Here is a 24069-nt window from a genome sequence, read left to right as displayed (position 1 = left end):
TAATCACTGAATAAATGAAAGCACAGCTTGCCAACGACTGTACTTTGCGCAGCGTGCGAGCTTGTGGAGAAATCACACAAAGGGAACGTGCTGTGATGATAAACGACAAAGCAGATCTGCTCTCCCTCCCTCCGCTCGTCTAAATTGACTAAGTGATTATGTAAATCACCGGTAGTCAATCAGGTAAAAAGGGATGAGTTCTTTGAAACACAATGGCACCTCATATGAATGAGTAAGTGGACTGGAGTCAGTGATGTGCTGCTTGCTTGCAGTACAGTAAAGCAAGATGCAACTGTTTACTTTTCTTTTACAGAGACAAAACAAATGAAGAGGCATCTGAGATAACAGAACGGGGATTCGGAGAAGAATAACACAAGAGCTCCATGGATATGCTGCTATTGTTTTCTGCCAGTGTATTGTCTATGTATTAGTTTGCGTCTTTGTTTGTTTGTCAGTTGATCAATGTCATGGATTCTTTTTCCTGTTGTTCTACTGCTATGATTATTTTAAAGGGGAAGTCAACCCTCATTTTTTTTTCCCCCCCAATAAAATGTTGTATGTGCCCTCATTAGTCTAAACGTAGCATTCTGATTAATATTGAATTTGTGGAACATGAATTAAGATGCAAATATATATCTATCTCAGGGGGCGGCCATTTTGCCACTTACTGTTGACTGAAGATGACATCACAGTAGCCAAGTCTCAGGTCACAATCAATCACATCACAATGTATTTTTACAAATTAAATTGGGCTGTTGCCTTCAAGACTAGCGGCAATTGAAGCGACCGAAGCTAGCCGCTATGCTAATCCACAACCAGCTCTCGGGCCGTATAAAAACGTTACAGTCCTTTCGCCCAAAACGTGATTGGCAATTCAGAACTATGAAGCGGTAAAGTCGACTCGGAGATGTTGCGAGTGAGAGAAACTCAAGGTATGAGTCAAACAGAAGCTAGAAGTACAGTGTGTTTGTACAGGAGATCCCACCGCTAGCTTTAGTTATCATGAATAACGGAAAAGTGCTCTGAATGCTATATAGGGGATGTGACAAGCTGTCACGCACAGTAGGTCTGTGATACATCGCTTTCCAAGCACCCCACTTCTCTTCTTACTTGAGAATCGTGAACAACGATCATAGCGCGCATAAAATATACATCAGATACACAACACACACTATCGCTATACAATATTCAAACCAAAACGAAGGCAAGTCAACGAACTCCCCAAAGACCGCTGAGGATGCGGAGAATTCCCACGGGTACAAAGTCTGAATGTCTTTTCCTATTCTTTGTGAAGTGTTTGGCAGTGGCTGGCGGATTGGCTTTTTGAAGCATACTGATCTGATTACAACACTGGGTCAGCTTACGTAACATGCAGGATTGGCTGCATATGGGCCACGTCGCTCTCTTGGATTGCAGATCACGTGCGTAAAAAAAATCATTTCAAACAACTGAATTCCCCTCACTGTTCAGCTTCATCACTTTTTGGACCTTCGAAGCGTTTTTTATTTCCGCCTCAGAGGTCATTTTCAGTTCTAATCTACAAAAAAAGTCTATTAACCTTTGGTGTAAATGCAGTTCATTTTCTGCTTAGTCAAACAGATGGAGAGCTGTCAGCCATGTGTGTGCGTACAGTGAAACCTCAACATTTAAAAACAAATATGAACATTAGAGTCAACAACAATAGTCTGATTGTACTTTGACATGGACCAAAAATCGGAATTTAAACCTTTTAATAGTGGCAAAAAAAGAAATAAAAATAAGAATCCTACCCAAGAAATGATCCCGTAATGGCCTCAAAAATGCTTGTATTGGTTGTGACTGGGTTGAGGAGGCAGTCGAAGGCATGGCTCACAATTAAAGAGGGATTTACAAGAGAAATGGCTTAATGGGAGTGTTGGTACAGTTTCACAGCTTTTTGCTCTTTTGAGCTTTCTCAGTCCCTTGCAGAAAGTGCCAATTTGCAGTCTGTCCCCGTTCTCTTCTTGCGTGTGAATTGGCCGAGGAATCGATGATTAGGAATTGAATAGGGGTGTTAGAATAAAAGTCGCAAAATTGAGCTATTTTGAACAAACGATGTTTTTCATATTTTTAGCCAGTAAAAGGGACTCAATGTTCCCTAATTATCGCTAAAAGTACATTTATGTCATTTGAAGCAATTTCTCCCTTTTCTAGGGCCTGACTAAGTCTGCCCCCTAACGCTCGGCCCTCAGGTCCCTGGTGACTTATTACTCACCACAATGTGTTGTTTACAATCTTTTTATTATTAAAATGTTGTTTTCCAGAAGCTCAACCATAAATGTGAGCAAGGTTCAAATGCATTTTGTATTTAAACAATGCTGCCAATAATTTAGCCCTGAATGGCAGGCGAAGGTTTTTTTTTTTCTCATTAGGTCCATCAATAATGATCCTCTCGAATGGCCTTAAACTGGTAATTGTTTCTCTTGCGCTGAAGCAAAAAAAATGTTAATGCCTAATTAGTATACATCGTGTGATTTGAGTCTCTTATTGCTGCAATAAGCGTCTAAATTCATTCATACATGAGGCGCAAAGTAGAACTGCCAAATGCCATCGTTGTTTTGGTTTTTTTTGGGTAGTTTTGATTTATTTTCCTGGCAGACTTGAACAGATGTGGCGTTAAAAAAAAAAAATCAAAAAGTTCACTTCAAACCTATTTTGCTTGACTGCACAATTAGGCCAAACATTTTCGCTAGCTTGCCTACTTCTATTTCTTCTCACATTTTAAGTCATCTATAACTTTTTGAAAATCAATTTGGGACAATTGTGGCAAAACACAGATAATTATGGTAACAAAAAAAAAAAAAAAAAAAAAAAAATGGTTTGCACTGGTAGTGCAAGCGAGGACACAGAGTCATGCCAGCGGAGGAGGCCGTGAGAGTATGCTGCAAAGGATGCGCATAACCCGGGGTGGGAGGGGGGTGTTTGCTTGAAACCTAATCTGACATTTGAGAATAGGGATCATCATTTCTCTGCTGGACAAAAAAATAATAAACAGGTGGAACAAAGACTGCAATGATCCCGAGCGAGCCTCTGTAAATAAACTCACTCCGGTAACTTTTTTTTCCCCAACACAAGTAGGCGGAATGAAAACAGAGACGACGTAATTACAAGAATTATTTCTTTGACTTTATAATGGCCTGACACTTATAGCACACTTGTACATGGCATCCCCACAAGATCTAATAGCAGTGGTGAGCGCGATGCTGTCAGCACAAATGATAGCCGTGCCGGAGTAATAAGCGCAATAAAGCAGTTATAATCTACGCACGCCAAGACACTAACTAATGCTTTCGTCCCTGCCGGTGACAATCTTTGTCTGTTGAAAGAAAGTGACACATGTCTATTTTTATATAATAATAAAAAAAAAAAGCTGTGCTCTGCCTTAAAACAATTTATGTTTGTAGTCAATTAAGAAGAAAGTATGTTTTGGTTAATAAAATTGCATGTTGAATATTAAAACTGAAGCCCAAAAACATTTCCTACCTGTTGCCCGCTCTGTCGTCAGTTGGCTTTCTCAAGGCACAATTGCGTTGCGCCCTCTCAGTTAGCAATCATGAAAGAGTGAGTAGAGGATTTTCCAAAAGACTTGAGAGAGAAGTTTGCTTCTTTGTCTAAGACTCACTTCTGCCAAACCAAGCTTCCATCACAGGTTGGTACTAGAAATGAAAATAGGAGGTTAGGTATGAGTACATCAAATATTCTGTATTTTGTGAGAAAAAAAAAAGGCTACTCGTATTTATTTATTTATTCGTATCCAGCATGCAGAATAAGAATATCATTTTTAAAGTTAATTTCTTGGCTCATGTGACAATTCAATCCAATTATACACGCCCGTCCGTCCTTTTGTTTTCCCTCAAAGTGGCAAATGGATTTCACCGTGGTGCCCCACTTAAATGTTACTGGGATGGGATAACTCCTGACTCGGGCCACATCAGAAGGCTAAGAGGTAAAGCGATGCCCTCATTTAAGTGGTGTTATGGACACTGTGCATTCCAGAGGACACCTGTCACCACACACCTCAAGCATGCGGCCCATTTCTGAATAATTTGTGCAAATTGCTGTCAGGGAAGCTGACGTGCAGCCGCATCCCCCCCCCCCCCCTGCCTCTCCTCATATGTACTATGTCTCCATCCTCTCCCACCCTGCAGCATTTCCACCAGCCCAACTCACACTCACACACAGACATAAAAATCAGTTAGAGAACAAACTGTGACATCCTATTATGAGCAATAATACCAGACCGATCCTTTTGCAAGTTAAATGGGCGGAGAAGAAGCAGTGCTGCATGCTCAGTGCGGCTTTGCAAGCACATACAGTCAAGCGGCTGGGAGGCTTGAGAAGTAATTGTCTCCTCAAGCACTAAAACAAAGTGTCTTGGACGCATGCAGGCTTCAAAGTTGACTATTGAGACACATTCAAAGTGTCTCCCCAGTGTGCCATCGCTGACTAAGTAATGTCGAGTTATGCTCGACACTTTTTTTAGCTCATATTTTGGGTTCAGGTATGCGGAAGAATTCATGTGCGAGATTTGATATGCAAACGCTTCCCCTGGCGAACGCGTGTACAATTTGTATTTGACGACTAGCAACGTAATGATCTCCGCTGGGGAGAAAGAAAAAAAAGAAAATCACCTGATGATCACCTTCAATGTTTGGAGAGGTGTGGGCTTAATGGCTTGGAAGTAGAGAACCACACAAAGGTCTTGCCGGATCATTACAGCTTGTTTTGGAAACACTGAAGTGTCCATTTATAGTTGTTTCTCATTTAGGACACAACCCAAAAAAATAAATATCACATTCTAAAAGGCTGAATTGGAAAATAGTGCGACACTTTAGTCACATCGTTATTTCGAATTTGAAATCGCCCAGTGAAATGTTGGCCACCTGAGAAGCAATTTGGCTTTCAATTGAAGCACAAATGTGAAGTGGTTGAAGTAGCAAGTTAGGTCAAGCTGAATTTTGAGCTCCCAACTTGCACGGATCGTCCCGATTTTGTTCCAAAAATCACCAATACGACATGTGTGGGTTATATGAAGCTTTCATTGCTCGACTATAATGTCCAATAATGTACAAACAATACCTGTGTCCTATCGACAGTTTTATTTCACAAAAAACACCCCGATGCTTTGTATGTCGAGAAACGGCCGCAGCTCGTTGAATCGTATCGCAAATGTTGAGTGATATTTAAAAAAAATAAAAAATGTACCACCTGATGTGGTATCCCTGTGTGTTTTAATTTGACCGTAAAAGACAGTCCTTAAAAAGTGAAAGGCACTCTGACCCACCAAAATGGCCTTTTTGTTATTATTGTCAGGCTTTACGAGGCGACACCTGCGTTGCCGTTCACAATGAGCGCATGCTTGGCTGCATTAACATGAGCAGCTGTCGAAACAATCAGATGGATTGCAAGCAGATCAGACAAAGTATTGGTGTATTTAGGGGTCTTAACTAGAATCTAAAGCAAGCCTTCACAAAACTTCTTTTTTTTTTTGTTACTAACCCTGCAAGAAAAGAAACAATCTGGTTACAATGTGACTTCCACCTTAGTGCAGGCAGTACATTGAAAAGAATGGAGTGTTCTTTGGAATGTTCTTTTTGACATTATTTTGTTCAAGTCAGTGAATGTTATGAAAATGTGACTTTTAAATGAAGTAGAGGCACAAGCGTTTCTTTCGTATCATAGATCAATCGGACTCTGTTCTGAAAAAGGCAAACTTTGCTCTGGACTTTGTGCATGTTAATGGCAAAAAGATTGCACGCCAGCAAAGAGTACTCAACCAATGCCCCTCAGTCAAGAAAGAAAAATAAATCTCAAATGGGCCACAGAGTGACTGATTAAATATTCAACATGCTAAAACAAAAATGACATGCAGTCCAAAAATGGAAATAGGCAAAAGCTTCTTCATATGCTAAACAAGGCATCATCATTTACTCATGTAAGTATCTCTTATGTTTCAATAAAAGTGCATTTGTTACCCCCCCCTCCCCTTTTTGATTTCTGAATTGTGCTTTTCAAGGCCTTTCATCATCAATCCACAAACTAATGTCCATTGCTTGAACACTATAAGCGACACAGTTATAGTTCTTGTGAATGGATGTCATTTGTAACGGCTCCAACTAAAAAGAAAATGAACATCTGGTTTCAGAAAGCAGGCTCGATTTAATTGATAGCAGCATTATTTGCTGTTGCCTGTCATTATTTGCTGAGATAGTTGTTGGCCTTGTTGCAATTTGTAGACATTGACAACTTTGCTGCATTACAAATTCTGCTTTCACATAGAGGACAATGTTCTGTTTGAGGATATTCAATTCTATTTCATTGGATCTCATTAAATGTTCTAATCTGAAACTTGAGTGCTTTCGTGTAATTACCTTATGATGATGTGCCATATTCAAGTTTTTAATTTGAGGGTTGGGGGGGTGACAAATACATCTCGAGCGTGAGAAAGTCTTGACCCCTCCATCTGCATTTTAGCATCTCTGTAATTAGCCTGACACAATGGCAGCATATTTGAGATATGCACATTGGATGTGATTGCATCCTGTGGTGAGCGGGCAGGCGATCTAAGATAGAATTGTTTGGGAAAAGGTTTTGTATTGCAAATGAACAGGAGATATTTGAATCATATCATATTTGATCACATATTTTCATTTAGGCTCTCATATTGAAAGTGTTTGCATATTTTTGTCTGATGATATTAGTCTACCACTGTAGACAAGGGTAACTTTTGAGAATATATCGCACACCATATTATTGAATGTTACAATAAGATCAGTTTGATCAGAATGAGTCAATGTGTCTTCATTTAAGGGGTAGTCAACAAAATTGATTGGAGTCTTAATTAAGAAGCATATTTACATGATATGATTGAATATCTTATTGATCTAATATATTGTCTGTCTATATGTGTTGCTGCACCTTTTGTGTTCAAATACATTGCTGGAAGCATTATTACACTGCCACATAGATGGATGTTTCTGTGAACACATCCGTGACGGTTTGAATTATGTGTCAGCAGACTTTAAGGAAATGTTATTTGGGTTATTTTTAAATAAACAATGTGTAATTCTCTTACATTAATAATTAATTCTCTTACATTAGTAATTCTCTTACATTAGTAATGCTCTGACAGTAAACTTTAACTGGAAGTGGCATTAAACAGCTTGAAGTTTTTTACAAGAAGATTTTTTTCCCACTATGCCAAATTGCTTTTTGTCGTGAAATAAGCTGACGTGAAAAATTTCCAAATGATAGCTCGTAACTCAAAAACCTCACAAAGCAGCTCAGTTGTATCGCAAAGTAATCCTGCACTTTTGTGAAGGTACTCTTGCAACAAAAGTCGTTTATTCCAATTGCTCAACAAGTCACTCATGGAAAGCCAAACCACCAAACATCCTTGATAATGTTAAAAACACCCTGTGGGGGGAAAAGAACTTGAAGTGACAAAGAAGGCGCATCTTTGAGTGTGAAGCAAGCAAGCAAGCAAGCAGGTGAGCTCTTGGCAGGTGTGCCCATTGAGCTGAGAGGGGAGGGGGCCCTCATCTGCTACATGTATTCGTTAGATAACAACGCTTAAGGCTGAAGAAGCCAGTCTGAAGAAGTCATTATTGCGCCGAGTGAGAATTGTGGGCCTCAGAGGCGGCCGGGATTGGTCAACTTCCTGTCTGACCGGAACCATTAGAAAGCGCGGGAGACTGAAATGAGCTTCTAATGAATGGCATCCATCTCAATCACCTTCCCATCTGTCTTTCTATCTGCGTGCAACCAGGCGCACGCATGCTTAGTACCGCTGGGCAAAGCGTGTGCCGGCGAGGCTCATAACCAGAGATAAGTGATATAAATAATTGGGGAAAAAAACATTCAAATACAGCGTGGCATTCAAAATGGACACACCGCCACTCTGTGACATTGCAGTTGTTCTCATTTACAATCGGAAACCTTTCATAGCAGCACAGGGACTGTCTTCATTTGCCTTTTATCATTCTTAAGTGGCATACAGAAAAGGAAGAAAAAAAAGTACACATCTTCCAGCTAGCTTGTATTTTCTATTTCATGTATCAACTTTCATTTCTCTCTTGCCCACAAACGATTGAACAAATCCACATCTACGGCCACCTCCGGGCAAGCAGGTGAATCGGACAGAAAAGACATCGGCAACAGCACCGGAGTGTGCTCGCTTGCTTTTGTGCATTCATGTGTGAGTTTCTTCTCAAATTAATCTGATGAATCACCAGTCTGACCTACAAGGGAAGCTCACAGCGAGCATCATATAAACAACAAACTCGGCCGCATGCTGTTTGCAATGCATGCAGGGAAATACCTGCTTCATAATGAGGACACAAGCAGAGGCCAGCAGTAGTTCTCATAAAAATATGCAAACACGCAATCATGCTCTAGTCCTCTCCATGCCTCAATGTTCCCTCGGGCCTCAATTAGCTTGTTTTACCTTTTTTTTTTACATCACAAAAACAGCTGGAAAAAAATGGCCACCACATTTTCAACACGTGCCTTAACAAACAATTTGCCAATTATTTACCTGTGAGATCCAAGTGTCCACCAGTGGAAATAGTTTTTGGATGTAGATATGGTCCTTTTCTTTTTTTGTGAGAAGAGGAACTGTACCAAAATGAAATATGACTAAATAATATGAGCTGCAATCAATGACACTCAAGAAATCAGCAGGCATCATTTCCTGTTTCTGACAAGTAGCCTCCTCCATCTGCCTTGCAGGAGGCCCCGCCCACTTACAAACTGCAGGGGGGAAAAATAATCATTCACTAAAAGAGACCACAACACAAAATATTCCCCCTGGCATCATGTTAACACACTTAATACTAGTTAAAAAAAAAACATCTTACATCGTCAATAGTATCCATTTAATCTTCATTGAGATGCAAGGCAGTGGGCTGCAGCACATGAGAGGTGACGTGACTTGATCAAATGTCAGTTGACGTTTGTAATGAGTACATTTTTCCCTCCGAGGAACCCGTCTGTCCACTCTCAATATGGCAATTCAGTTTGCAATCATATGATGCGCTCAGGCCCCACAATGCATTTCAGTGGTGGACGAGCCTTGCTTCTCTCTATTAAGTGTCCCCTCTGGTTGGGTTAGCTTCAAGTGACGGATCGCATTCACCTTGGAACCACGGCAAAGCAGATATGCACTCGTGAGGACAGACGGACAAAAAGGATGAGCAAACAATTTCTCCGAACTGAACAAGGGTTTCCAAGAAACCACTTGGGAGACCGCTGTTATGAAAGCAAGTATTACGTGTGAATGTATCATAAAAGACAATTACAATTAAAAATAGCATCTTTTTCGATTCAAACTTGGATCATTCCATTATCCCACTGGAACAAAATCCTTTTCACAATATTTTCTATCAATATTGGACACGTTTCACAATTTCAACTTCCAAGTCCAGTGCAATTTATTGTGCTAAGGCTTTCATTCTTCCTTCACAATAAACTGAAACTCAAGATGAGTCTGCTCATCTTTTTTTCAAGGCAGCCATTCAATTTCTGAAGGCTGTGTCTCACATTAAAATGCAAACAGATGCTTCAGCAGGACACATCCTCACTAAACTGTGCCAAGACAAACACACACACATATACAGAATATGTGTTTAAGTGCAGATGCGTAGCTAAAATATTTATAACCTGATTTTAGCGATGGATATGGAGAGGGAACGGACATGGAGAATGAGTGGACATGACAAGTGTGTTTCTGTGTTTGAGCGAGTGCACGCGTGATGTTTCGCTCATTGCGATCCACAAATGAGTGAAAGTGCAGAATGTTAACAACGGAGAGGGAAATGATTGTGCAGCACAGATGCCATATGAATCTAGGCCAGTAGACAAAAAACAAGGCTTTATTCCAAAATCCACTCAGTACCAGCGTGTGTGTGCGTGCATGCATGTGTGTGTGTGGCAAAATACAAACAGTGTGTAGCATTGCAGGGAATGAAGTCTTTCCATATAGTATTTCCTTCTTGTGTGTGTGTTTGCCCTTTCATCCTCATCACAGTTTTACAATTACAGAGCTGGCTGAATGCGCAACGCCCCCTCGCTTTGCTGCATGTTCACTCCTTCGCACTTATTCACACTCACATTTCCACGCGTTGAAAAATTTATCTGGTAATTGGGGTTGGTGGTGGTGTGTGTGTGGGGGGGGGGGGGGGGGGGTCAGCTTTTTCAGGCAGCTGGCACAAAGGAGAGATGGTGGCAGATGGTCCTGACAGTAGAGTTCACACACATACTGTATATGGCAAGAGAACAAAGCCAGCGTTGAATTTGAAAACACAAGTATGACGTTAATACGTTACGACTCTCGCAGACTCAATATACGATTACCGATATATAAAAAGTTTTATCGGAGCTCGAGACCGTAATGTAACTGACACAAGAGAGATAGTGAAGATTGTAAAAGAAGTTTTATTCAATATTTTCCACCCCAAAAAAAATGATAATCTGAAAATGAAATAGCACTTAGACAAATGGAGGTTATGAATTGCCATGAAAAAAAAGATGGAGTGTGCCATCATTTTAAAGTGGTTAGGGCAGAAATACTGACTTGGCTCAGGTTAAATACAATCTGTTTGGTTTTTTTACAATTAACAGCATTTACACAACTAAATAATTTGTCAAAACACAACAAAATTATGACAGGCTGCAATGAAAACAAAAATACCAACCCTTTTTTTTTTTTTTTGAATGAAACTCAACTTGGCTTGATTTTGCGAACCAGCTGGGCAAAATGTCCATTGGACACAATTTGTTCTTCAAGATTGTTTTGCTGTGAAAGATTCTAATGTCTAAATTTGACACCCCTCAGTGAAGAGTGTTGTTAAGAGCTCTGCTCAATTTGAATAATTCAAAACACTATGTCAAATGAGGCTTCAAAATCAAGACAAATGAAGCCGCTCTCTCAAACGCAGTCTGCAAAATGTGCCGTAACAACGCCCACTCATCTCTCAACTGTCAATCAAATACCTTTACAGTCGTGAAAAATGGACACTACGACATCGACTTTCTTATCTTTAATTGGCCCCAGCGGAGCTTTTTCTCGCCATGACAACGAGGCGCTCTAAAGTGCCGCTTCACGCCGGCTGGTTAAGTCAGAACCAAAGTACAAAAGATAGTGTAGGCGCCCGCATACCGACACACACACACACACATTCCCAGACTCTATCACCCACGTCCACATTGCTTCTGCGAGTCGCCAAAGAAGCAACACCTTCCATCAAGCAGACACAGATAAGCAAGCCCCCCACCCCCCCTGCTCCGATAGCAGCTTGTCGCCATCCAACATGGGGTCATGACTCAGCACTTTGTCACGAGGCTAGCACATCCAACTGCTGTGTTGCTACTATCAACATGCAAGAAAGGGAGGGAATCAGGTGTCATGATGTGAAATATTGCTGGGAGGGTTTTCCCACACGTAACAGTATCAAGCTTTTTTTTATGAAGTGAATGTCTATGCCAGCAGCCGGTATAAATGAAGCCAATTGACCGCCCATTAAGTCGGAGCTCTCAGACTGGATTTACAGAGCATCTGTTGAGCCTCTGGAGCTCGCTCAACCCAAGCATGCTGGTTTTTTTTTTTTATTTGCACTGGTTTATAGAAATAAACTGTCCGATTTTTCCTTCCTGGTTTTCCAAAGCAATTTGAGCCTGATATGCTAATAAATGGTGTGATTCCGTAAGAATGCACTGCATTGCTAGGTCTGAAACATCTGCTGGCCCCGGTTAGGTCACGCTAAATTCTCTGCGTTCACCTCAAACAGTCTTTACTGTGCCGCTTAATTCCCCCATCCACGTAATAATGCCACCATATGTTGCCACGGGAGAAATGTTAACGACAGTCACCTTTTGCTGGATGATATTTCAAGAGAACCACAGGGGAACTGAGAATTTAATTTGCAATCTTTCAAATCGGAGCCAACTGCTGGTATTTCAGTCCGCATTACCGCTGCCGGCCAGCCGGCATCTCTGCAACCATGGCGGCAAATAAGCACATTGACAAAGAGAGTTTGCCAGGCTCCATGATGGCTTTTCGCTCATCCCTGCAGCCAAGCAAATAAACTAGCACGCCGTCCTCCCGTGACAAGTTGTTGCTGTCTTCTCTTGGAAAAGCTCATCAGCGAATCATTGTCAGCCACGACTCGCCGTCTCTTCCCTGAAGGGGATCTCCCCGCAAGCTCCTGGCATTGAGGGAGCGACTCCGAGTTGTGAAACATGATGGCCGTATTGATTGCGCTGCAACAGCTGGTAGGCTGAAAGTGAACGCGGCGCGCTACGGCTGAGGATGACATGTGGAGGTGTGAGTTAGTGTGAGAATGTCTCCCAAGGGTTAGCGTTCTTAGGATCTTTGCATAATCCCTTCTGCTGGATGCAGAAATCGTTACGGTGCCTTGGCGGAGGTGGGCCGAGTGACCCTGTTGAAGAAGAACTGTAAAGATGGTGTAACACCAAATTATATAATGCACATGGAGCCTCGTTGGGTGGACTGAGACCTAGTTGCATCTGACTTTCCACTCTAGTCTGGCTGCTAGCCAATAGCAGGGCACATGTCGTATGCAAATAACCGTGCGCATCTGTGTATGGATAATTGAGAGTCTTCAATGAAGCAAACATGAATGGTTTTGCAATGTGGGAGGAAGACAGCATTGTCATGTAGTAATTGATGAACTGCGCTAGGTCATGCTGATAGGATTTTGTTATTCTAGTTCTGAAAAATGTGCACTGAAAACTCTGTGGTTAAACACAATGCATTCTGGGATTTCTTTTCAAAGCAATGCCAAGAAAAACCTACTTGAACTGCTGAAAATTTATTTGGGGACAATTAGACTTCCATTGACCATGACTTGGCTAATTCTCAGCACAGCTACAGTCAAGGGTGTGCACACTTATGCAACCACTTTATTTTTACATCCCATTTTGAACAGATTAACAAAAAATCTTTCTATTTGCACAGGAAATCATAAAACATGGCATTTCAAAAAGGGGTGTGTAGACTTTGTATGCCACTGTATGATTTTTTTCTCCAATAGGAAGTAAGACAATAGTGTGTTCCAGCAGATAGTTGTAAGGCTTTTTTTTTTACCTGCCTAATCACGTTTTGTCTTGCACCCGCCAAATTTGCTCCATAATTTAATTGACCTGAGACGTCTGCGTGAATAATTGGGTCACCAAAGCCCAAAGTGTCTTGGCCTCTTCTGAGTGTTGAGGTCGGCAAGCTTTAACAGCACTAATGACTCTGGCTGTTAACCCTTCTTCACTGCAATCAAGTGAAGCCAGCAATCCGTCCATTGTCAAATGAAGCCATTGGAACACTCTTCAATGGAATTACAGATCTAATTTGGAAGGACACATATTTAGGAACTCTTCACGCACTTCAAATGAAATGTCAATGGTTCTGGTGGGAAAAGAACATACCATATTGGTACTGTAGTAATGATTTAGGTCGGAATGTGACGTCTCTTGGATGGCCTCTTAAGCAATGTCTGCCATCTAGTGGTGAACACTTTTATTGCAACTTAAAACTGCTCTGCTACATTGTGAAATCACTGTCCTCTCTTTGTGTTCTTTAATTTGCACTGTCAGCCACACTTCCATTTCGTCATCAATGTAGTCTCTTTTGGGTTTTTTTGCACAAATCTTCGAAGCAAACAAAGAAACGCAATGCATCTTAGCTTTAACGCACGGACGTTGTGATTACTGCTTCCAGCCATCTGACACCAGCCTATGGAAAAAAACCATTTCCTTATTTATATGTAGCTCAGCAAACAGCAGGCTTGCATGGTCTTTGATTCCGCTCTCACTTTGTGTGTTTATTTTTCTGCCGCACAATATCCATCAACTCTCAGGAGCATGGATTCCTTGAATTATGACTAACATAGTTCAATACAATTGTGATGAACTGGAGATTAGAGAGAAACAAGGCTGTGGCTTTCCAAGGTAGGTGGTCATTATTCAGGTCTCCCGGGCCTGCCTCTCTTACTGATTTCCTCTCCTTCCTCCCCCACCGAGTACGCCACTGATCTGTGATTGCAATTGATCGGGAACTCTTCATCATTCCTCCGTATCGGAAAGGAGACAAATACGATCTGACAAATACATGCAGTTTTTGTGTGTGGGGGGGGGGGGGGGGGGGCATTGCGGGAATGAAGTAACTCGGAGGACTGATGTGGGGACAGGGCAGCTGCACTCACGTAGTAGGTCCTTAACCAAAGTGGGCGTGGCCAGTGATTGATCGCAAAGGTCTCAGGAGGGGGATCACACTATTGACTGCAGTGAAAGCAAATTTACAACTCTCTATGAGAGTCCATACCGAGTGACAGGCAGGGAATTGTGTATTCTAAGGACCGTGTACAAATGATTGATTACTGATCAGGGCAAATGCAATGTTGACATATTTTATTGGACATAGTCAACTGAATCTTCCTTTTATAACTTGTTATTTTTGTTCAATTCTGTCATGGGTTGTTTTTTTTTTTTTTAAATAATTCCATTAAGCCGCATCATCTGCTTTTTATTTCTTTTTTTAATTAAAACGTATTTTCTTTACTAGCTTTGACTTTCTCCTACCATCAAACTAGAGGGCCGAATTCCGGCTCCAATGCTTGCATCAAATCTCAGCAGACTGTGTCAGTGTACTTAATCGAAAGTCCATCTACCTTGGTTGCTGTGCAGCATGTTGAACTATAAATACATACTATTCTGTCGCTCCCCAACCCCCAAATGACTAATGTGATCAGAATGTGTTTGCTCTAATCCGATCAAGCATGCATGTGCATAATCAAGCATGCAATCTCCCCAACAAGAAGGAGGGAGGGGGGGGGGGCACCAACGTGCTGGCTCAGCACTGTGCGCTCGCTATCCATGGTCCTGAAGTGACTCGCTGCGCTTCATTCACACAGTGGATGCAACGACAACAATTACAAAGCTACCGAGAAGCTCGTTTAACTCTCAGCTATTGTTGGACCTGAGATTTTCTTGCTTGCCTGTGTAAAACGTGTGGGCGGTATCTGCGTGCTCCCGACCGACACTGTTGCTGCCACGGGCGGGAATTTCTCGTCCTTCCCTGGCTGACATGCACACGGTTACAAACAGACGCAGGAGTGCTCAAAGCGGCTGACACCCAAGCCCTCATTGCAGGTGAACTCTGCGTGTCCGTGCGTCTGTGTGGCAGCGTGCGTGTGTGTGCACACAAGTCATCACCACTCTTGAGCTTTTTCACCCTCAAACACACACACACTCACACGCATCCTCACTCACAGCCAGTTTTATCCCCTGCGTGATTCCTCCCACGACTCTAAATCCCTCTTGCACATCTGTCCATGGCGCAGCCCGTCCAATCTTTCTTTCGCTGCAGCCACTCCCCCACTTCATAAGACCCCCACCCGCCCCCTCACCCCTAGCCCACTCCACCCCACCCCACCGCATCGCACCGCACCCCCTTGCCAGACTCATTCCTTTCCTCACTTTAAATCAATGCTCGCTTGAACCAAGCTGAAATGGGCTTGTGCTGCACAGCAACAACTACAGAGAAGAAGAAGAAAGAACAATCCCACATGGCTCAGTCACCGACACACTTCCGATGTTAGACGCTGAACCCCAAATCAGGTTGAAAAACAAGCAAATGCTCAAGCCAGCCGAGAGAGAAGAAGTCTCAAGTGCAGGTGCATGATCCTTCTCACAAGAATCAGCATTGCCAGGCTTTACATCATTTCAAAAAGGCACAGGGTGCTAATATGGAATAGACTTGAGGACAGTACCTTTACTTGTTTCCGCTCCGAACTATGCGTCCATTTGACTGAAGCTGAAAAAAAGAGGGGACATTATTCGCTTTTTCTCATCCGCCGTAACGTCGCAGGCTCAGCAGCAGCAGCAGCGGCAGCAGCAATGCTGGTATAGAGGATGATTCTGAGAGAGAGAGAGAGAGAGAGAGAGAGAGAGAGAGAGAGAGAGAGAGAGAGAGAGAGAGAGAGAGAGAGAGAGAGAGAGAGAGAGAGAGAGAGGGGGAGAGAGAGAGAGAGAGAGAGAGAGAGAGGGGGAGAGAGCGAGAGAGAGAGAGAGAGAGAGAGAGCGTTGAATCGCACTGGATGTCCGTCTCCCTCCCATACAAAAAGCAAAATGTCCTTCTTAGATATGAACATCTCTATTTGTTAGGTGCACAATTGGCAATCTGCCTTTAAATAGATATTAACGCTTCATTCCTGAAACAGTTGAAAAGGTTTCAAATAATCATTTGCACGGCATCATACAGAGAGAGCTGTGTCGCTAATTGGGCTAATCTAAATAAACCTCTTTGGATGATGCAATGACGTTCAACACCACAGGTGTCAAACAAAAGGCTCGGGGGCCAGATCGGGCCCTTCCTTTTTTTTTATGATCATTCTAATCTACTTCATTTTAATTGCTAAAAATCTTTTGCTGTACGAATGGCAACAGGTGGTAATTTGTCTCTGTCATCGAGCGAAGGAACATTTCATGAGACTGACTGCCGGTCAATGACTGATTGAGCAAAGTGGTTTATTTTCAATTGCAACCTCCTTTTTAAGCAAACTTCGATGCACCACCTGGTAATTTGTCACGGGCCACTAATGTGCCACGGCGCACTGTCAAAAAAATCCATTTCAAATCATATACAGCAAGATAGTCACTTCCCATACTGATGAAAAGGAAAAGTGTGATCATACTCAATTAACACTCCCTCGTCCTCATTTCTCACTCACTCCATTCTCGCTCGCTCGCTCGCTCGCTCGCAGCGGCAAGTGTGCACGCGCAAAGCCCAGCGTGCACAGCTCATTAACTCACCCTCACTCCATCTCCGTCTTTTTTTTTTCCTCTCTCTCTTCCGCAGGAAGACTATTTGCTCCAGAGACTGACGCGGTACTGAAACTCTCATTAATATTTTCTCATTATCAGTGCTTCAAGTGTTAAGCAATAGCACAATGGCTCGTCTCGGCATGACGCTCGACAAAGCTGTTATCTTTTGCTGCTACTGGGAGGATGTGTGGTCATGTGTGATGAGTTACTAAATGGTTTCGCACACAATGGGCGTCTTTGTGCGTCTCTTAGAGCAGTGACATAATAGCTGTGATTTTATTTCTCGCCTCAAAGGTAATTTATTACCACCACGTATTGCTAAAAACATAAGAGACGTATACACCGGCCAAACTGCTTAAACAAAGCGCTTGTAACTTCTTGCAAAAATAAAAAATCATGCTCTAATAATGCCAGCTGCATTTGCTGCACGACTGTAAGTGCGTCATTTTAGTCTGGGAAGACTCTCACAAAATGGGAAAAAATAGAATTGGAAGCTCAGATGAGTCAAGCGGTAATGTTTCTCTTTAGTCATCCTCCATTTTCTCGCACATATGTTCTTCTGGCATTATTTTTGATGATCGCAGCACTCAACTCTTTGTGAGTATAAAAGAAAAAATAGCCCTGTTGTTAGAGAAAAGATAAATGAGTGTCGTTAAGGCAACTGCAAAATGTCAAATTCAATACAAAGTTGTCGAAATAATATAAATAGATGTTTTCTTGTGTTATATCTTGTTCATTCAGCTGTCTACTTATAAATAATTCATCTGTGTGAAAAGGTACACTGATGCATCGGGGCAACCAATTAACTACAGCTCAGATATTGTCCTGCTGAGTTTGTTTTTCTCTGAAGCTTCAGTAAAGAGAACCGCACTTGACTAAGACAAATCACAGTGTATGTCTATGGTACAGGTGACCTTTCACCTTTTCATTCATACATTGTCGACACTGACCTATAAGATGCCAGATTTGCAAGTTGCAAATCCTTGCCCGAGGCACTGTGATGACAATTTCTTTAGGCTACATAGAACATTTTAAACACTGGCAGAGCTAGAGGGGGGCAGCCGGGGCACTGCCCCCACCTAAAAATATGCTTGGACATTTTTTCTCATCCCCTGATGTAACTTATAGTGAATTTTCATCAGCGTATTCATAAAAAATGTGGGGGTTTGTAGTGATGAAAATAAAAAGTTTTGTGGCAGGACACCCTGAGATATCTTTAGCCCGTCCAAAGAAAAGAATCCTAACTTTGCCAATGCCTTAATGAGGGCACGTACTGTAGATTCCTTTTTCCCTTTTTTCATTTTATCTTTAATACATAGATGAAAAATAGTCAGACATTTTCCCAGGAAGTTAATTTCTAATATATATTGAAAACAAATGACCAGTGCCTGTTAATGCCATTTAAGTCAATAAAACCTCATGCAAAGTTGACAGCGCCCTATTACTTCCTCCCCGTGCACCTTCGTTATGGAAACGTAAATTGGCAAACTCAGCTGGAGGCATGTTGACTTGTGACGGCAGGATTGTTTACCGCATTTGAGCAGAGTGGTCTCACGACTCTTGTGCTGCGAGTGTGTTCCCATGGTTACCGAGTGTAGTATTGCGAAGAGAAGCAAAGAGATTGAGATGGGCGAATATACCCACACTCTGCTTATATCTCCTTCCCAGCTTACAATTCATGTCAAAGAATTTGTATGCAAAGCTTACTATGTGGAGACTTTTCAAAATGTGTCTGGACAATACTCAAGTCACTCTAGTGCAGGGGTCTCAAAGTCCAGTCCTCGGGGGGGGGGGGGGGGGGGGGGGGGGGGGGGGGGCGCATTCCTACATGTTTTCCAAGTTTCCCTCGTTAAACACACCTGATTCAAATGATCAGTTCATCCTCACGTTCTGCAGGAGCCTGATCATTGACATTGATCAGGACTGGACTTTGAGACCCCTGCTCTAGTGCTTCACCTGCTGCAGTCCAGTATGGATGAGAATACTGAAGTGTACTTTGAGTTGACTAGGTCCGCTTACATCATTCTGAATCCATGAAAGAGAAAGAATCCAATGGTGGAATTTGATGTAATGAGGCTCAATAAAGACGATGCAGTTTATAAAATGCCTTGACAAAGATCAGTTCTCATTTCACACTGAGAGGTTTTGAGTAGTCAATGTAAATATGTGGCTTCAGCCGCTGCAAACTACAAACACAAAAATAAACTTTATTAAATAGCTCTATGTTATATGGGGCTATAAACGGCATTATATAGGCAGCCTGGAATAACTGTGATGTAAATAAACTTCTTAGCATGCCTGCGGCCATTTGGTGTTCACATGCATGGACACACAACTTGGGCACAAATGGGACTGGATCAGCTCTCAGGTGGACACGACGACACTGAAGTCCAGCTGATCCTTGTGAATGTTATGCATCAGTAATCCTTATTATTTCTATCTTCAACGGTGCTCTCTCTCTGCACTCCTCCTTATGATTGAATCCATCCTGCTTGCGCCATTGCAGATGTAGTCCATTTTGCAATATGCAGTGGTCATAAATAAAGCTCATAAATGCACATCGTCATACTTAGGTTACACGTAGCCGATACCGCAGCGGGAAAAAAACGATACCTCGTCAGAGACGATGTTAGAATTGAAAATCAATACCGATCTGAGCTGAACTATGATGTCGTGTGACGGGAGCAATGTGTTAACTAGCAGAGTTATGGTCTCGGTTTTAAGGGCAACTAAAAGGGAACATGTGACTCACAGCCTGTTCCTAAATCAAAACAAGTGCACTTTTTCAGCTCTTTTCTGACATCTAATGGTAATGTCTGCAAATGACATCAATGTTGCTGCTGGCTTTAGCTACTTTGTGAAGGGATTTGCTTTTAAAGCCAGCTTGCTTTTGCCTAAGACCCATTCTTAACATGCATCTGTAAGAATATTTTTTAAGCTTGCCAAATAAATGTTACTATGACTCAGAAGATAGCAAGTGTGAATAAGTAGTCAAATGTATTTGTTTACACATTTGTACTCACAAATCTTTGGATATAATGCAACTTTTTACATGTGGACATTATATTTGACCTTCTTTGAAAGGCACAATAGCCCCGAAAGCCCAACGTCCAAATTACAATCTAAATATGAATAGGAGACAGTGGTGGCATATCGGAAGCAAGCTGTCACAGGACTCAGATCATGTTTAATGAAATGAAATTTCATCAAACTCAATCCTGAATGTAAATATTTGACAATGCATGCATTTGTCAGTACTGTATTCCCAATTATCTTTGATGATTTAATAATCCGTCATAATCTGTGATCGCTATCACCTGCTAGTGCAAAGAAAAAAAAAATGGAATGAATGGTAAACAAATACAGATAAAGCTATTAGCAAATGTTAATGTGAGGAATACGAATCAAGCACCTTACCAGAATAAAGACATTTATTTATTTATTTACATGATTTTGTTTGGACAAAGCCATCATTGTGTTTCATTGTTGTGAAATGCAGTGTGACTGTTTTGTTTTGGTAGCCCTTTCCATTTGTCTTGTAAAGTAAGATGTACTTCCGAAGGAAAATGTCACCTAAGGCATGAATGTTTGACATTGTGGAGGCGTTTGTTTCCTTTCGACAGACTCGCTGTCGTGTTTATGAAAGACCCGCATCAATTGTAAACAAATCATGCAAAACGGGGGGGGGGGGGGGGGGGGGCAAGCCATTTTTGCCCTGAACATCTTAAAACAAATTCATATATGCTGCAGCCACAGCAAAACTAGGTTGCTCTAAGTGGACAAATAAGTGAAATTCATCTGTCGTCAGTTTTTTTACACTGTGTGAAATGTCCTCCTCGGCCTTGTCTATGTCCTCAGACACTGACTGTGCATCTTTCTGTCATTTTGTATCATTAACGACAGGAAGTCGAAAAAAAGTGAACTTTTTTTATGATGTCATGGGATGCTACCAGTAAGAGTTTAGATGGAAAAATGCAGTGTCAGCCAGAATACAAGAAAACCAAAGATACTCACCTCAGAGCCATTTTGTTTCTTATTAAATGAACACGTCAACCATTTCCTGTACTCCTCCCTAACCTGGGGGGAAAAAATAAAACCGAAATTGAATCCATCCATCCATTTTCCTGTCGCCAACTTTTCCAAACATTTTGCAAACACTTTTAACACTTAAGCGCTGGCTAATCTGACCTCTTTGTTGAGCACACAGTGTACAATGTAGAGAAAGGTTCCCTGCTGGGAGTTGAGTAGTATAAAGAGGACGTGGAAGAAAAGGTTGCTCTGGTAGAGTCCGATAAGCCACGTACAGCCCAGTATAACGAACTGGGCTACAATCTTAAAAATAATCAACCTGCAAAACAAAATTCAAATGTCTATCTTCAAAAATATACCGAATGTTCAGCTGCAAAAAGATGCAGGGAAGCTTTTTTTTTACTTATTAGCCAAGCGCAATGACATTTAACGAATTCCCATGAAATTTGTGTCGTCTGCTTGTATGTCTCGTCACCGTGGGATAGAGGAAACGGAATTTCGGTTTCTTTGTGTGTCTTGACATATGAAGGGATTGACAATAAAGCTGACTTTGACTTTGACTTTGAAATAAATCGAAAGTGTCATTTCTGAAATATAAATCATAAATACAGTAGACACAATCACCTGGTATCCCTGGTTTGAGAGACGTCGCTTCTCATACCGTCCAAAGTAGGTCTTGGACTCCATAAAGTAGCGCAGAACAAGATCACGTTAAGCTAGTAGAAGATTCAGAGTCACAATCAGGAAAGAAATACGTATTTTGGGAGCGTCTATTTGATACTCACTGCAAGGATGGTAATGACAGGTCCTGAGACAGCCCAGTTGAAGTGACGCTTGTGCGAGAGCCAGCAGCTGAAATGCACCCCGATATGAGTCTCCTCTCGTACGCCACCATGACACGCGACTTGCGCCAACTCACTCCTTCAAATTTGCGGCTACTCCGTATCCATCCGAATACACCAGCGCAGAAACACCCACAATCACAAAGGGAACGCCGTAGCCGATGGAGTAGAGCAAAAGCTCGGGGAGCCCGTCTCTCTGGATCACCTGTACCCTGGAGAGCTTACGGAGCAGCAGGTGAAGCTGCAAGGCCTCCAGCAGCATCCACACAAAACTTGCAACCACTAAGAAGTGAAGGAGCCCCGCAATGACGGTGCAGGCCAGCTGTCGGGAGAGTACATACATGAACGTTTATTTCCATACAGGTCTGGTTTGCGGCGAACCTCATGCTCCACATATCGGTCAAGAGCAGGAGATGGGACGAGGCCATGTTGAGACACAAGTGAAGACGTGCCGTGTTGTTGATTTTGGGGTTCCAGCTGCACAGCAGGAAGGTGAGGATGCACAAAGCAAAGAAGAAGAGTCCCACTATGATGCACATTCGGTTCAGCCACTCTAAAAAAGAATCCTCCGGTGGAGGCTGGCAGACAGAAAACACTCAACATGCATCAGTCGATTTTTTTTTTTATGATTATAAATTTTGTTTGAAATTCTTGTATTATTTTGATAGGATATATTCGTGATGAGACTGCCTACCTTGCCAACCTGTAAGATGAGGGCAAACGTGGAGAGATGAGAACAGCTGCAAACTGTGACGTTTTCATTTGTGTGAGCCATCCAACACCCGTCGACCGACCATCTCATCGTCTCGTCCGATTCGTCCTTCCAGTACACACAAGTCACCAAACCAGATTCGGGTAATACCTGAGAGTGGCGCAAAAAAAAGTTAGGAACCATTTGAGAGCGTTCCAGAAGTCCGACAGGAATCAAACAAAGCCAACGTCACGAGGTCAATAACGACGATGATTTCCATTCTCTTACAGGTTATGAAGCCTGAACTGGACTGTGGGTGGTTTACTGGTTTAAAGATGTAGAAGCTTCCTGGACAGAGGACCACCTCCATTGCGATGCTATGACTATCACACCCTCCAGCATAAACATATGCAGTCCCTGTCGACGCCGTTGACGACTCCTCGGTTGGATGATTAAATTGAAAACAGATGGGGTACCGGAAGCCGCCCCGTGGTCCCGAGTGGCGGCTTTGCACGATTCTGTCTCCGCCGATTCCAGTGAAGCGTGACCACTGTCTGGAAAGGCCGCCGTCATCGTGCGAGTAGCCACTGAAGGAACTTGACGTAAAGGCGATGTTGCGATATGGTTCCGTAATGTTGACGTAGCTATCGCAAGAACCTGTGGAGGACATCACCGTGGTTGCGTGTCATCTCCAATGCAAAGTGTCGTCGGACTTACCGGGAGGGAAAACACAATGTGCAATGATGGAGAAGGATCCTTGGAGAAAGAAAATATGATTAATGGACATCATGACACAAGCTCATCTGATCTTTTCTGGTTCAGGGTGACGACAAGTTGGAGCCTAAGCCAGATTACTTTAGGTGAAAATCAGATGACCATTTCTTCGATCCATATAATACGTGCAATCAAAATTGTAATCTATTTGAACTGATTATGTTTGACGTTTTCAGATCACAAAGCCCTGCGCTCAAATAATAATATTTATGATAAAAATGAACTCACCCAGGAGAAGAGTTAAAGCGCAGAAGTTCATGGTGACAAGAAAGCACACCTCTGCAACTCCAAAGCGCAAGAGAGATTTGCAAAGTAGCCAACATGTGTGTTCTTAGCGTCTTGTCCCCACCCCATGCAAAAATTCAATGCAAATGTCACTCAAGGCGATATATATATATATATATATAGATGTTTGTCATCATTCGGGAGCTTTGTGGTGACGAACACGAATAGCCATTTGTGTCCGTCACCACAAAAAAAAAAGAAACTCAATGAGTTGAAAAAACATGAAGAAGAAAGACAGTAGGAAAACCATTACATTGAAATCAATGCAAAAAATCAATAGAAACAAATCATGTTAACATTTTTTAATATGGTGGTATTGTGAACATTAGGGTCATTTCTAATATTTGTCCTCAACATGGAGTTATTAAACAAAAACATACTTTTTTTTGTTTTTTTAAATATTTGTTTCCAAAACCTAACGATGACTCAATCCCACTGATGCCGATGATGTAAGACCTCTGATGACTTACAAATGTTGTGATGTCATTCATGACTAATTAGGTATTACCACATTGAGGGGGATTATGTAATTGTTCGACTGCCGTAAGGATCCCAGGTCCGTTTTCTCGAAAGACCGCCGCATCTACCGTTGTGCAT

At 42.1% G+C, this 24069-nt stretch overlaps 3 protein-coding genes across 5 annotated transcripts in view; all 3 read right to left on the bottom strand.

Annotated features, from left to right (window-relative positions):
• LOC119125386 (protein phosphatase 1 regulatory subunit 29) overlaps window positions 1-15950 on the bottom strand; it is a 37015-nt gene extending 21065 nt beyond the window's left edge. The window contains exons 1-2 of one of the 3 annotated variants that reach the window (XM_037255836.1): window positions 15798-15950; window positions 3502-3674 (exon numbers count right to left, since the gene is read on the bottom strand). The gene's annotated coding sequence lies outside the window, so the exon portion shown is untranslated. Of the gene's footprint in view, window positions 1-3501; window positions 3762-15797 lie in introns of those variants that run through there. The other 2 variants (XM_037255838.1, XM_037255837.1) reach the window with 2 other exon arrangements.
• A 3967-nt stretch (window positions 15951-19917) lies between these two features.
• On the bottom strand, window positions 19918-22581 carry LOC119125499 (adhesion G protein-coupled receptor E2-like). The gene is made up of 8 exons (XM_037256084.1): window positions 22417-22581; window positions 22104-22300; window positions 21800-22044; window positions 21666-21732; window positions 21505-21596; window positions 21040-21199; window positions 20866-20928; window positions 19918-20728 (listed from the first exon to the last, which is right to left on the bottom strand). Exons 3-8 carry the CDS (start codon window positions 21982-21984, stop codon window positions 20576-20578), a joined length of 720 nt encoding a protein of 239 aa, XP_037111979.1. The 5' UTR covers window positions 21985-22044; window positions 22104-22300; window positions 22417-22581; the 3' UTR covers window positions 19918-20575.
• On the bottom strand, window positions 22005-23595 carry LOC119126225. The gene is made up of 7 exons (XM_037257360.1): window positions 23416-23595; window positions 23131-23169; window positions 22642-23070; window positions 22517-22584; window positions 22417-22425; window positions 22104-22300; window positions 22005-22044 (listed from the first exon to the last, which is right to left on the bottom strand). Exons 1-7 carry the CDS (start codon window positions 23444-23446, stop codon window positions 22005-22007), a joined length of 813 nt encoding a protein of 270 aa, XP_037113255.1. The 5' UTR covers window positions 23447-23595.
• Between the last annotated feature and the right edge of the window lie 474 nt (window positions 23596-24069).

Source organism: Syngnathus acus, chromosome 8, assembly GCF_901709675.1.
Source record: "Syngnathus acus chromosome 8, fSynAcu1.2, whole genome shotgun sequence".
Classification (NCBI taxonomy): domain Eukaryota; kingdom Metazoa; phylum Chordata; class Actinopteri; order Syngnathiformes; family Syngnathidae; genus Syngnathus; species Syngnathus acus.
This window is presented reverse-complemented; position numbering and strand designations above follow the sequence as displayed.

Excerpts from the sequence above, each read along its gene's own strand:
- LOC119125499 (XM_037256084.1), bottom strand. The coding sequence starts at position 21,984 with ATGCTGCTGGAGGCCTTGCAGCTTCACCTGCTGCTCCGTAAGCTCTCC. Across the intron at positions 21,733-21,799 it reads GTAGCCGCAAATTTGAAGGA|CTGCTGGCTCTCGCACAAGC; the intron begins GTGAGTTGGCGC and ends GGTGCATTTCAG. Across the intron at positions 21,597-21,665 it reads CTGTCATTACCATCCTTGCA|CTTAACGTGATCTTGTTCTG; the intron begins GTGAGTATCAAA and ends ATCTTCTACTAG.
- LOC119126225 (XM_037257360.1), bottom strand. The coding sequence starts at position 23,446 with ATGAACTTCTGCGCTTTAACTCTTCTCCTGG. Across the intron at positions 23,170-23,415 it reads CGCTTTAACTCTTCTCCTGG|GATCCTTCTCCATCATTGCA; the intron begins GTGAGTTCATTT and ends TCTTTCTCCAAG. Across the intron at positions 22,045-22,103 it reads ACCGATATGTGGAGCATGAG|CTGGCCTGCACCGTCATTGC; the intron begins GTTCGCCGCAAA and ends CTCTCCCGACAG.